The following is a 13,163-nucleotide window of genomic DNA, read 5'->3' on the forward strand; positions in this document are numbered from 1 at the left end:
CGTGTCTATCTTGTCGGACTCGCGCATTTGGCACAAGGGCCTTCTTCCCCTTCATCACGTCTATCCTCTACCATTCCAGCCCTGGAAATGCGAGACATCGCGGAAGTGAAGGATGGCGAATATATTGCGCACGTGCGACAATTGCAATTAGTTAGACAGGAGAGTGAATGCAAGAGGAGGAGGGATTGCTGATGCGGACGTTCATGCGCCATTCTCTGGCAGACTTCCCAGTGACGTTGCATGCAAGACGCCATGGACCAAGGCTCGCCATATCATCGGGCTTGTCCCGGGCTTTGTGCGGTCTTTGGTCTCTGCAAGCATGAGTGACCAACCTGCAGCACTGGTGGGGTATATAACCGTGCATTCCGACGACTCTCTACATTGCCTTCATCAGACGGGTACCCAGTGGTAACATGAAGACAATCCTCTCGGCTCTCGCCACCGCGGCGCTCGTCCTCCAGGCGCGCTCATTCCCATCTCCGGGCCCCTCGGCCATCGAGGTACACAGTTTGCATCTTTCCGAGCGATACCCTACTAAGATACCTTCGTGCAGGCCCGTGCAGCGGAGGCCTGCGGATTCCCCACCATCCCTCTCTACCGCGTCGTAAGCGACAGCATCTCCGACCGTATCTTCACTACAGATGCGAGCGAGGTCGAGCACGCGCTCGAGAGCGGTGTGTACGTCCGCCAGGCGGTCCTCGCCTACATCTACAGCAACACCACGGGTCCGAACGTGCCCAACGCCGTCCCGTACTACCGACTCGGCAGCGCGGCGAAGACGGACCACTTCATCACGACGTCCTGGGACGAGGTCGAGAGCGCGGTCGCGACGAATGGGTACGAGTACGAGGGCACCGTGGGCTATGTGTATGCGGACACGAGCGCGGAGACGGGATGCCCTGGGACAGTCGGGTTCTGGAGGACGTTCGATCCACAGCTTGAGGACCATTTTTATACCACGAACGCTTCCGAGGCGAACGCGGTCGCGTCCAATGGGTACTTGAACCAAGGCATCTCTGCGTATGTTTTCCCTGCTTGATGCGGTACGTTCAGTCTGTATTCTCCTGTTCTGTCAGTGCGCTGACAATTTTCTCCTGACAAGTTGGCAGGGAGTGTTGCTTGGTGGTCTCCGGAACATCTATCTGTTCCGAGTAGCCGTACGTGTTGCACGCCCACGCATACTCTTCCTACTACTATGTAGAGCTTCCCAAGCCATGTACGCCTTCAATCTGAAGGCATGTACCAAAAAGACATCTATGATTCTGGTATATGAGATGTACCTAGCAACGGTAGGGTGGCATTCTAAGGGTATCCTAGGATGCAAGGGATAGCCATACGAGTAGGAGAAACCGTCTATGTGGTTGCAAGTTGAAGATGCTCTAGGGTATCGCCGTGCAGGGCACCGAAACGCGGGAACCGGAGACAGACTAAACGGACGCCGACGATGATGCAGTGGCCTGAGGCTCCGACGGATGGGTCCCGCCTTCCTCCTCCCCATCTGAGTGCGAACTGGTGTGCATGTCCAAGTGGGCGTCATCGTTGGCCGACGCTAAGTCCGGGTTGATGAACGCTCCAAGAGAAGAGATGAAGCTCGGCACGTCGTCGTAGGGGTCCCGCGAGGAGTGCAGTGGGTCGTCGAAGTCGACTCGGACGACCTGCTGGTCCGCTTCCTGCAGTTGTAGGAGGAAGCGCGATATTAGAATTGCGGTGATGCTGCGGATGCAGAGCACCGGTGAGTAGATAGCCGTTTCTGAGAATCGAGATAGGTGAGCCCACGTACGGCGCGGTGAAGATGGAAACATTGCTCGCCCCGTCGGCACCGATCGCAAGCTACTCGGAAAGTCATTATGAGATACGTTACGCGAACGGGTGTCGGTTGCAGGGGTTATGCTCTTACTGCGGCGAGCGAAAGGGAGAAGTGCAAGACGTTCATAACAAACAAGACTCTGAGGAGGGTGTTTTGAATCAATCAAGTATACTATATGTAGTGAGGGACTTACACGAAATAGATGGTTCCTGTGATCGGCGTAGGATGCGTAGTCAGCAACTCCAGCGTTGGCACGTGGTAATGCAGAGAGACGTACCATCCCGCAAGAGAACATCAGAGAGAGACAGTCTCTTGGACTGACCGATACCTCTCAAGGCTTCGCGGCTGATCAACTTGCTCCATGTAATGCAGATGAGTAGAGTGTCGGCGACGATGAGCGGGATCCGCGAGATGTACAACACTGCGGGACTACTGTGTGAGCCTGCACGGTCGCAAAATCTCACAAACGAACATACGCCTAGTACGAAGTCAGTACATCATCATTAGGAATGAAATCAATAAAACCCACACTTTGTCTGGAGCGACTCAGTTGTGTCGTCTATCACAGTACATCCGAATGGTGGGAAGAGAAATCCTTGGAGGTTGTAGCCGTATTGTGTCTGCGTAGTTCAGTCAGCCTGGCTCTGTTCCCATGCATGTGAGTCCGAGTGGCTGACCATGTTGACCCCCCAGTGGGGTCAGCGACAAGATGAGAATGAGCAAAGCGAGGGGCTTGCTCCTGCTCAACACATATCCTCGAAGCGCGGAGAATACTGCAATGGTAGCGCACCGTGAGAGAATTCCAACATGAAGCCTGAACTGAAACAAGAGCTCACATGCACCCGGAATGAATTGCAGTCCCGGGAATATCGCGCCTACCCAAGTAAACTCAGTACAACTGTTCGCGTCGTGATTCAGTATACTACTGCAAGCCCCAGAACCTCGTAAGGGCATACAAACCCCTGGATATGATTAGTATTGTCATAAAACAGAGTCGAATCTATTCAACTGACCTTATCCGATGATAAATTTGCCATCTGGGCAAACGCCATTGCGGACACTATCACGGAGATCCATTTGTTCGCGAGGAACAAGAGTCTCGCTCCACTCTTGGACTGCTTGGAAGTCCAGAAGCAGGCGACTTCTCGATCGAGCGTGATGAGAACTTCGTAGATGAAGAGAGCTGCGGCAAGACCAAGCGAGAGGTCAAGTTGAGGATGAGCCGACATTGCTGAAAATACACCGGAGGTTGCGATATTGCAGTACTCGCCGGTATATCTGAATGACAATGTAAGAAGTAATCTGTAGTGATGTAAGGCTCCCGAATCGGACGTACAAGTCGCTGAACACAGCTACGAGATCACTGGCATCCGTGTCAGAGGACATGGTGAGCTTGAAGGTGTTTCGAGTTCTCCACTTTGCTGAGTCTGAGGGAACAATGCCATGCCCAGTTTATATACTCGGGAACAGCTTTGGATGCGGCCGGGAGGGTGCTAGAATAGCTATGAGTACAGAGTCGCAAAGACACGCCCACGAGGGAGTGACAGTGCGTTTTGATGATCGCGTCTGTCAGGGCTCTACACATCGCGCCTTCTTGCGAGGTCGAACCGTAAGATACTCACAGCTCTGCGGCACATTCTCATCGAGAAGATGAGACTGTGAATACGTCTAACACCGAAGTTGGTCGACACCTGACTGCGAGAACGTCGAAAGAGGATTCGATCAATTCTATCCGGGCGAGAGGAACGAGATAAGTTCTTCTTTGGAACACGATGGTAAAGAAGTATGCATCCAGCCTCGAGAGACACGGTCAATTCGCGAGAGGCATTAGTCTAAGGGACAATAGCATCCCGAGTCTCCTTCCTAGTCGGTCGCGGTTCGTTCCGTAGTCGACGATGCTGGCCTATTGCTTGCGAAAGCCCCGCAAAAGAACATCCAGCCGTGGTGTGTTATGAATCGCGAGTCAAGTATTGCACGCCGGCAGAAATTTCAATACGGTTCCCACGCATATACTTCTCTCTTACTCAGGGTAAGTTTGACTTACTTACCTTTGAAATATCGTCAACTCGAAACTCCAATGTTTCACCGCCGTTCTTTCCTGCTCCTTCCCGTCTGTCTTGCTACCTCGCTCTCCAACAAGGAAACAAGGATGGCAAGATGCAATCATATGTGGACTCCTTGCCTACGACTGGACAATCACCGTCCTCCCGAGCGCTCCAAGGCAAGGCCGCCATAAATCCTCCGCGACTCGCTGGGCTTGCAATTGGACTTCACTTGCAGAGTGGAGATGGTGGAATTGAGAAGTAGGGCGAGAGTCTGGAGGCCCTAGACGAGACCCCCGTAAGGTACGTGGTTCGAGTCTATACCTCAGTCTCAGCAAGAAGGCTGTACAAGGCACATACGCTTCTCTTGTCACACAGGTCAACTGTGCCTTGTCTACCTGCGTATTCCGGGCCTTATGGAAGATGCTTCGAACGGCTGCTACCCCGGCTTCTGCAACCGACGGTGTCGACCGTATGTAGTAAGTACTCAACAGTCCCTCGAAGATGTGATTGCGGCGGCTTGAGGATATCCATCAGTTATCGTCTCGGTGATACCCGTTCTTAGGTCTCAAGGCCAAGGAGTCCGATTGTGCGGACTTGTTCCTAGGCCGTTGGACTCTGGGCCTCCAGCTAACCCCCCCCTCATCGTCCATCGTCCATCGCTCATCGCACATCGTACATCGCTCAGCGCTCATCGTATATCGCACATCGCTCATCGCACATCGTACATCGCTCATCGCACATCGTACATCGCTCAGCGCTCATCGTACATCGCACATCGTACATCGCATATCGCACATCGTACATCGTACATCGCACATCTACCACCTTCCTCCCATCATGCTGTCTACCATGTGGGACCGTGAAGGCCAGCGCAAACAGTTGGATGGCTTTCCTGCCTCACTCGAACACTGGAGTTTGGGCGAAGAGATAGACCAGTCTCGTCGTACCTTGCTCGACAGAGTCGAAGTTGCTCTTTCGTCGAAGGTCCTGAGTACCGACGTGAGAGCCTCGTCTAGGAACCTAGTACGCCTTTCTTGATGTGTTCAACTGCGCGGGTACTTGATGACCAGTTCTCCAGGTACTTGAAGTTGAGTTGGAAGACGATCAACGTGTGATCGTTCGCGTTCCTCCCGAACCATCTCCGACCCCAACAGCTGAGAGCGCTGCATGCTATCCCGCGACGTTTGAGAGCGAAGCAGCCTTGCTCGTTTGGCTCCATGAACGGACTTCCCTTCCTGTGCCACGAGTTCATGTCGTGATTCATCGGTCGGAGGAGGAGCCCAACACGTTCCTCATCATGGAGAAGATTCGAGGAGATTGTCTCATGAACGTTTATGGCGGACTTCCGTATGTTCTCAAGGTAAGCGTCAGTGAGTCTACATATCACTCAATAACTCAGTGTTGTTTAGGAATCCATCGTTCTAACAATGGCGGAGATTATGCTAGATCTCCACACACTCGAGGTACCACAACGGATTGGTACTACGCTCATCCATGGCGACGTTGTCAACGTTGTCCCTCTGGCCACGATTCCGTTCCCACCAACCCATGCTCGAGTGTTTGACACTCTCGAAGAGTACATCCTCGGACTGATCGAAGCGAAACGGACATCCAGTCTGGTAGGCACCGACGACGGCGATCTCTCCACGGCAAATGTCGTACTTGATCGTCTTGCGAAAGAGCTGCCTCCCATCTTCCATCACCTGTCCGCTCCTTCCTGCCGCCGTTGTGTACTCAGTCACGATGACTTACATGGTGCGAACGTGCTCGTCGACGGTGAGGGCCAGATCTCTGGAATCGTCGACTGGGAGTTTCACTCCATCGTACCGCTTGTTCTGGCGGCGAAGTACCCTAGTTGGATCCGATACGACGGACTCTGCGATCCGCTCTTTGCAATCGAAGGTTCGTGGTGGCATACAAGTCAAGAGGATGCCGCGAAGCTACGCGCCGTCTACGCTGATGTAAGAAACTATTTTTCATGTATACTTTATGCGCTTCCTGACCTCGGGCCAACAGGTTATAAAGGAGAAGAACGTGAACTACTGGCGTGCTTTGGTTGACGGAGAGTTACTTCGACAGGTCGAAGAATGGTTGACAATGAGTTGGCCCGACCCAGGATGTGCGAGGATGTCGGCGTGGATGGATATTGTCTTTCCACCGCGTGCCGAGTAATCGATTGATTGAATATGCCATCCGCTTCACCGTGTTCTGTTCCGATCTCGGGGTGAAAGCGGCAAAACTGGCCAACCGCCCATCTGCCCGCACTCTCATCTACCCGCGCTCTCATCTGCCCGTACTCCTTACCTCTTTGCCCGTCTACTTATAATCCAACTGCGCGCCCGCCTCTCACTTACAGTCCGCCTGTTTGCCCACCCTTCCTCGCCTGCTCTGCCGCGTCCATCCACTCTGTTACTGGCTAGTTCATCTACCCGTCTGCTCTGTCGCTCGCGTATCAGCCTGTAACACAGCGTTCATGTACTATTTGATGAGGATGAGGGAACTAGACGTAGCTTTGTTGTCGATTGTATTTAATCAGTGTCACAGTCGCAGTACATAAATTGTGTGTGTGTGTCCAAAGGCTCCGCCTCCCTTTGCTCTAACATCTTGGGCTACCAACTCCTCGCCGGCTAAGCCGAGCGACCGCTACGTCCTCCGTCCTACTACCACGTAGACGCTGTGGCGGCATCTCTTCGCTCTCAAGCTTCCGCCGGCGCACATCTGCGCGACAAGCCCTCTGCGCAGAGTCACATCTTGATGGACAGCCGGGACGCTATGGCTTGTCCCGCACTATGTGTGTCCATCTTGGCCTGTACGGGCCGTCGAGAAATTCCAAGATCCGTTTAACAAGACACACGGCAGACAGATCATAGTCGTCTCCAATATGGTCAGTGATTGGCCCGAGTCTCTTTCTCCAGTGGCGTCTTGACCCTCCTATGTCGGTGTGCTCATATAGTGACGTGCAGTATGGCCCTGTCACACCCCTCTCATGAAAGTTCGACGCGCCGTGGCCCATAAAGGCACGACGCACTTGGACCGGGAGCATGAAGATTCTTGACCGACATTGACAAATTCACCAGATGTCCCCGGTACACTTCGACTACAACCCATACAAATTCTGATGCCGTGGACTCCGTCATTTAGTATTACTTCTTAGTACCGCCGCTCCCAGGGCAGTTATGCACTCCGCCTCTAACACTGAGCCACTGGTTGCAGACCGAGCAACGCACAGCAGAAGGGGCCTGAAACGCATCTTTCACGTTATTCCACAGCACGCAATACTATGTTTACGGAGTACTTACAGCAGTAGTCGGCATGGTTGAGGAAGACAGAAACTGGTAGTACGTGGGCTTGTGATAGAATGGCGCTCTGTGAATGCGTGAGTGGTGCCTCTCAGAACACAGAAGAAGGCAACCAACTGGTGAGGAGACGAAGACTGATGTCGAGACTTCAGGAGTTATTGGCGGCCTTTTTATCAACGCTGACTTCCTGGGCGCTACTGAAGGCGTTGTTGCGTCTCACACCCTTCCTTGGAACGCATGCACATATTTGTCTTGGCAAGGCGCAGCTGCGTTATCTCGAGCTTCTAGCGATGCGCCCGAGTCCTCGGCGGAACTTGAATTATGCGACATAAGCATGTCAGGGCACAGTTCACAGAGCGCTTCGAACCCGCCAAACAATTGGGTGGTAGGTTGATTGCCATCACTGTGGGTACCACATCAGAAAACCTTGCGCCCGTACTAGAGCGCATGATAGTACTCATATTCAATGCCAATACATGTATTCAGCGACAATGTATGGTGGGCGTGCTCTCAGAAGACCGCCGTGTATGAACGTACTGGCAAGCAATGATCGTACGAGCGCCTCGTCTGATAGCACATGATCATACACCCGAGGCGTGCTACCATACACCTGGGCGTGCTATCATACCAGTCTGGTATGCTATCATACAACCATGGGCGAGACTCTGACAGTTTTTTTCCCATGCGAGGCGGTCGGTGCTTTTTTTTCAAAAGACGACGTATATTCTATTGCCTAGCTACTGTACAAGACGGGAACAAGTAGAGAGATCTGGGCATGGCAAATGGATGGGCGAGACAAGAGTCTCGAGTGTAAGCTATGAGACGGTAGATATGGACAGGGAACGCGCTAGACGTGGCCAGACAAAAACCGCAAAAGACTCGTATACCGTTGCTTGCACTTGCACTTGCCATAGAATGAAAGACGACAACAGAAAAGGGACTTACCGGACAAGAGAGGTGTGCAATGCGATGTACAGATCAGACGCAGATGTGTGCGCGCACGAAGAGAGACACTAGGGATGTGTCGTGCGTGAGTGGTGGCGGATGAGACAGTCGTGTCGGTGCGGGCGGTAGAGCTGGCAGCTCAGAAGGTCTTCGTGACCGTGGCAGCGGAGAATCTGGTGAAGGGGAGCCAATTCGGACGAGGAACTTATGCAGACTAGGTCAGTCAAGTCATGATATAGAGGGCAAAGGTGACGCACCTCCGAAGAACGTCTGCATCCTGGAAACCGCGGATCTTGCTCGTGTCGCTGTCGCGGTATACAAGACCCTTAACGGTGAACCTCGCCATTCTGCTTGCTGACATTGTTGAGCTTCATGCGCTGGCCGATGGTCGTACGCGTGCCAGCCTTGAAGTAGAACGAGCCGCGGCCGACAGACGTGTCAACGACGTCATCACAGTCAGACTGGGGACAATGGGGTAGACGACTTCGTTAATGGAGTAGTCGGGAGGTAGGTGACTTGCCATCGGTGCGGAACATGGAAGGGGTGGAGAAGCAGCGGTCGTCGCGGTGGCCGCCAGAGCTCATGTGCTATGTGCTAAGGAAGACGTGACAGCGCATATATACACCTCACATCGGTGTATGCGCACAAAACCCATTGTGACAGTGTGCGTACCTATCAGATGGGGAATTTTGCACCGTGATTCAATACGCGACGGTCGCCAGAGACTCCACGCATGGCTTGAACTATCGGGGAAGCTGACGAGTTGCTGAGCAGGAATGAGGCCTGGCTGAAGAAACGGGTGCAGGGGCTGAAGTACGCGGAAGGGTCGAGGGAGAGAGAGAGTGGTGGTCAAGAGTCAAGAAGATGGGAGCGACAAGCAACAACACAGACCCGCTTATGTAGCAGCGGGGAACGATCAAGAAGCGTGTGACGTCATCGGCTCTCGAGTGCGTCCTCCGAGTCCTTTCCCCAATCTCCAAGCCTACTCTATGGCTACGCATGTAGATCTATAAGTAATATTGCTTACCTTGTCCAGGGGAAAATTGCAGAGTACCTCCGAGTCCGACCAGTCCTCTCCCCAACTTCTTCCGCAAAGTTCAAACCCGCTACATGTCTGCGCTTGTCTCGGGTCGACCTTGTCCCAGGAAAGTGGAGAGAACCCAGAAAGCCGTACGTGCATTTTTGTTCTGCCCTGACCTTGCATGACCATCGCTCGTATTCGCCGATTTGGCGCTACCATACTTCGCAAGCGCCGATTTTGTGCTACCATACTTCGCAGGCGCCGACGTTGTGCTACCATACTGTGCGAGCACCGATTTTGTGCTGCCATACCTCGCGGCCGACTACGAGGTACGTTCATATGCTACCATCCTTGGTAGGCAATTGGAACGTGTTGTCTGACCAGCCGCGATTTGCTGATGCACTAACGGCGGAAAGCGGGGTCTCTAGGGCTCAGAAAGCCCCTCATCGATCATCACTGCTGCTACTCTCACACTGGCAGCAGGGTAGATGGATGCCTGTCAGGAAAAATATATTTTACTCGGGAGTGCTCCCGAAGCTCGAGAGCATGAAACGTACAGTAAGTACCCCTATGCGAGTGGTCGGTAGCGCGCATGCTGTGCACCCGAGACACGCTCAGGGAATCGAGGGCTCTGGTGTGCTCGAGAGCACACCCAGAGCAGCTACGATCTATGCGCCGTACATGGAGCAGGACGTAAGGTTCATGGTGGTGACCTAGCTACTGGTCACGGCAACCTTAAGTACCCCCGCAGCGAGAGCTCGAGGAGCCACGGGACTAGGGATCAGCATAACAGACATATACTGGTCGAATAGGCGCACCTGCGGCTGCTCTACAGGAGCCGCTCTCTAGACTAAGGGCGAGGCGACGTGGGAGATGGCATCGACGCCTGTGCCAGAGGGGTGTCATCTCCCATGTCTGCTAAGCCCTAGCCAGCGTCCCTGGGAGAGCGGAAAAGAAGAGCGGGCGGCGATAACATCGATACTCATATCTTCAGAATTAGGATTCGTGATGCTCGCGGACAAGGTCGAGCTTCGTGCCACAGGCCGTTCTATTGCAACGTACTGCGCTGAAACTTTATGTAGAACGATGGCGATGTACCCTAGACACGATTCAGCATCGAGTAGTTGGATAGCAGTGTAAGATGCGATGAATCCCGACGCATGACACTGCTGTAACCTGTAGGGACAACGATCAGCGCATAACGGTCTTTTTTATTCGATCCTGACGCACCAGTATCAATGCGTGCGGAAAGATAGACATCGGTCTCAGCCGGAAGGGAATTCGGGGGTAAGCGGCGAGGAGCGAACGCTAACCTTCCTGTGCTGCGACTTCTAGAGCCATCGTGTCATGAATTGTTTCAGATGCGCGTAAGGGTGGTAAATGTGCGGTCTGAGCAAGGGAACGGGGAACTCATTCGATAATTTGCCTCGAGTCCTATTTGGTCGCAGGATCGCCAGCAAAAATAATACTCGACGCATCATCGAAGGGAGTTGAATTGGCAGTAACTAACGTGTCTTAGTGTGAAAGAGGACAAACGAAGATACGTACTGTGCTCGGCATCGGTACCGCGTAGTTTGGCGCATCACACCATGCGCCGCCCCTGCATTGTTGTAGCTTGCGATGGATGTGGGTCGCTATCGGGATTCGGGCTCACGATACTCAGCAACAGCATAATTCATCGTTTTCCAGGACGACAATGGGCTATATAGCACCTATGTCCCTCGGTTGCCCTTCTGAACGTAGTAGCTACAGCAGCCATTGCATTGGCCAGCCGCAGCAGCCGCTAGACAATGCATTGGCACAGGCGCCCAGAAATTCCGCCACTTTGCACGACGGGCGCTTCCGTTTCGCCCACAAATTTCAGGGTGTGTTCGCGTCGTTCGTACGCACACATTCGTGCAATCTGCATGTCTATACACCCCGTATACGATACGTCGTAGGTGGACGCATCCCACCTCTGGAGCTGCGTCGAGGACCGTAGGCGCTCGCGCAGGACCACGGATGCGCGCACGTCAGGGCACGTCGGAATTCGGCCGCAATCTTGGCCCGCGCCTCCGGCCTATGTTCTCTCCCGGTCGTCCCGCTCCCTGCAGACTTCTCTTCACGCGGACGCCCCGGCCTGCTCGATGTCCTCAACGATGCAACACCCTGCACGATGCAACACCTGCGTTCAACGTCCCGCGCGGGCTCATGGTCGACTACTCGCTGCAGAACGGACGCGAGCTCGCTTCCACTCCGTACCCGGGATTTCCGATCTCGTTCCGCCCCCGGGCATCCCGATGTCATTCCGCTCGCCGGTCTTCAAGCTTCAAGGTCCTCCCGCTCGGCGACTTTCGTCGCATCATGACGATCTCGACCACGTCCTGCACCGCTGCGATCGATCTTGCAAAGTCAATCTCGCACGCCCCGATCTGACCTACCCCGCTACCCCGCTCTCTGTCCATTCCGTCCGGTGCCTCAGGTGCGCTGCCCCGTCCTCTGACTACACGTACATGTAGCTTTTAGGCCGCATCTCGCGTCGAACCACGCGCACGAGCGCACGCGCGCACGATGTCCCCGTCCCGGCCCTTGTACACAATTCTACGCCATTGACGCGCGTCGGCTATCTCTTCCACTACCCTCCGCCATCCTAGTTGCTCACACTTACCTTGCCGTTTCGTTTTACGTCCCTCCCATTCGTCGTAGATCGTCCGAACAAATTTTCTGTAATTTCTGCGATAGCTGGCGACTTAGCGCAATATAATGACTGAACATCATCTCTACTGCTCAGTGCACAGCGGCGTCCCTACCATCAAGTCACTCAGTTGTATGCATCTCACGTTGTGCAGACATAGGACTCACCATACAGCTCTCCTGGAATCCATCTGTGACGTCGCGCTGTGTAAGCGTCACCCTGCAGCCTTGCTGGCAGCTGCCAACCCTCTTCTCCCCCTCCCTCCCTCCATCTCAACCCCCTCAGTGCCTTCAGTCTCTCTGGAACTTGTCTCTCCACTCTCTCTGCAACCTCTCAGGCCCTCAGTCCCTTCTGTGTGTCCAGAAGAGCGCTCTTGGAGATCCTCAGTGTCACAACTGGTAAGTTTTCACCTCCTGTTGTCTCCCTCCCCTCCTCCCTTGCCCCTACCCCCATTCCTACTCTCTCAGAGAGTCTGTTGGTGGGATTCAGCATCCACAACCATGCTGAGGCCCTTGGGATTCCATAGATTCCCTTGTTGTTGTCATCCCTGCTCAAAATAAGGTTCAGATGGTGAGTCACATGCCTGTTCTGCCCTCCCCTGCCCTCTCTCCCCCCCCCTGCCGTCCTTCATCGGCCCTATGTGTTTTCCTGAGCCTCAGGAGCACCCAGGGCATGATTTAGGACGTCATTCTGCCCTCAGGGACGCGTCCTGAGCAAGACAGACGCGTCCCTCTGCTGTTCTTGGCCCTGTGACGCGACTCCTGCCTCACCTGGCAGGTAGACACGGCTCAGGAGCGCGTAGAACGCGTCCTATCTCCATGTAGGACATGCTCTACGCGTTCCGGACGTGTTTCCAGGCCATACAGGCCAGATTTGCGCTCCAGGGGCGTCTTTTCTGGGTTTTCACGTCTCTACACCGCGTCTGCACTGTGTTGCCAGGCAAACGCGGTGTAGAGACGCGTCTGACGCGTCCTCTGCCTGTCCTCACAGTCTGAGGACATGTACAGACGCGTCATCGGCGTGTTCTGGGGGCGTTTCTGGCCTCTAGACACGTCCCAGGGCGCTCCAGTGAGCCATGTACTTAGTGCGCGTCTATGACGTCACGTTACCGCGTCGACTTACTCACTTTCATTGCAGACTTTCCAAGGAAAGCTCCTCATTCTCGCCCGCATCTTCAGCAAGGCCGGTAGCGGCGCCGGTATCATCAAGTTCACTGACTTGAACTCGGTAAGCTCGTTCCTTCACTCTTATCCATTGTACTTACCCATCTTGCAGACCCTGGCCGCCACTGGCTGCCAGGTCCAGCTCGGCAAGGGTAGGATGACCCGCATCCTGCCCCCTCCCGAGCTTTCCAAGCCGGCTGTCACTTTTC

The 13,163-nt window shown here is 54.1% G+C and overlaps 4 protein-coding genes across 4 annotated transcripts; 3 read left to right on the forward strand and 1 right to left on the reverse strand.

Moving 5' to 3' along the window:
• The first annotated feature begins 38 nt into the window (after window positions 1-38).
• L226DRAFT_617470 (uncharacterized protein) lies at window positions 39-1,400 on the forward strand. Its single transcript, XM_067687039.1, has 3 exons — window positions 39-500; window positions 554-1,043; window positions 1,103-1,400. The coding sequence occupies exons 1-2, from the start codon at window positions 414-416 to the stop codon at window positions 1,037-1,039; spliced, it is 573 nt and encodes a 190-aa protein (XP_067529175.1). The 5' UTR covers window positions 39-413; the 3' UTR covers window positions 1,040-1,043; window positions 1,103-1,400.
• L226DRAFT_540612 (uncharacterized protein) lies at window positions 1,263-3,193 on the reverse strand (the record flags this gene model as incomplete). The annotated part of the gene is made up of 10 exons (XM_067681903.1): window positions 1,263-1,670; window positions 1,781-1,830; window positions 1,898-1,946; window positions 2,063-2,228; window positions 2,337-2,402; window positions 2,494-2,580; window positions 2,644-2,695; window positions 2,821-2,990; window positions 3,035-3,038; window positions 3,140-3,193. 10 exons carry the CDS (start codon window positions 3,191-3,193, stop codon window positions 1,550-1,552), a joined length of 819 nt encoding a protein of 272 aa, XP_067529176.1. The 3' UTR covers window positions 1,263-1,549.
• Window positions 3,194-4,689: 1,496 nt separating this feature from the next.
• On the forward strand, window positions 4,690-6,024 carry L226DRAFT_576319 (kinase-like protein; the record flags this gene model as incomplete). Its single annotated transcript, XM_067685328.1, has 4 exons — window positions 4,690-4,875; window positions 4,931-5,212; window positions 5,262-5,813; window positions 5,869-6,024. The coding sequence occupies 4 exons, from the start codon at window positions 4,690-4,692 to the stop codon at window positions 6,022-6,024; spliced, it is 1,176 nt and encodes a 391-aa protein (XP_067529177.1).
• Window positions 6,025-12,866: 6,842 nt separating this feature from the next.
• Window positions 12,867-13,153, forward strand: L226DRAFT_576320 (uncharacterized protein; the record flags this gene model as incomplete). Its single annotated transcript, XM_067685329.1, has 3 exons — window positions 12,867-12,875; window positions 12,929-13,018; window positions 13,067-13,153. Coding segments are annotated over 3 exons (186 nt in total), but the record flags the coding sequence as incomplete, so codon positions are not given.
• Between the last annotated feature and the right edge of the window lie 10 nt (window positions 13,154-13,163).

Source organism: Lentinus tigrinus (genome assembly GCF_003813185.1).
Source record: "Lentinus tigrinus ALCF2SS1-7 unplaced genomic scaffold L226scaffold_60, whole genome shotgun sequence".
Taxonomy (NCBI): domain Eukaryota; kingdom Fungi; phylum Basidiomycota; class Agaricomycetes; order Polyporales; family Polyporaceae; genus Lentinus; species Lentinus tigrinus.

Bases quoted from the DNA above. Each gene is read 5' to 3' on its own strand.
- L226DRAFT_617470 (XM_067687039.1), top strand. From the start codon at position 414: ATGAAGACAATCCTCTCGGCTCTCGCCACCGCGGCGCTCGTCCTCCAG. The intron at 501-553 runs GTACACAGTTTG...ACCTTCGTGCAG, and splicing joins CGGGCCCCTCGGCCATCGAG to GCCCGTGCAGCGGAGGCCTG.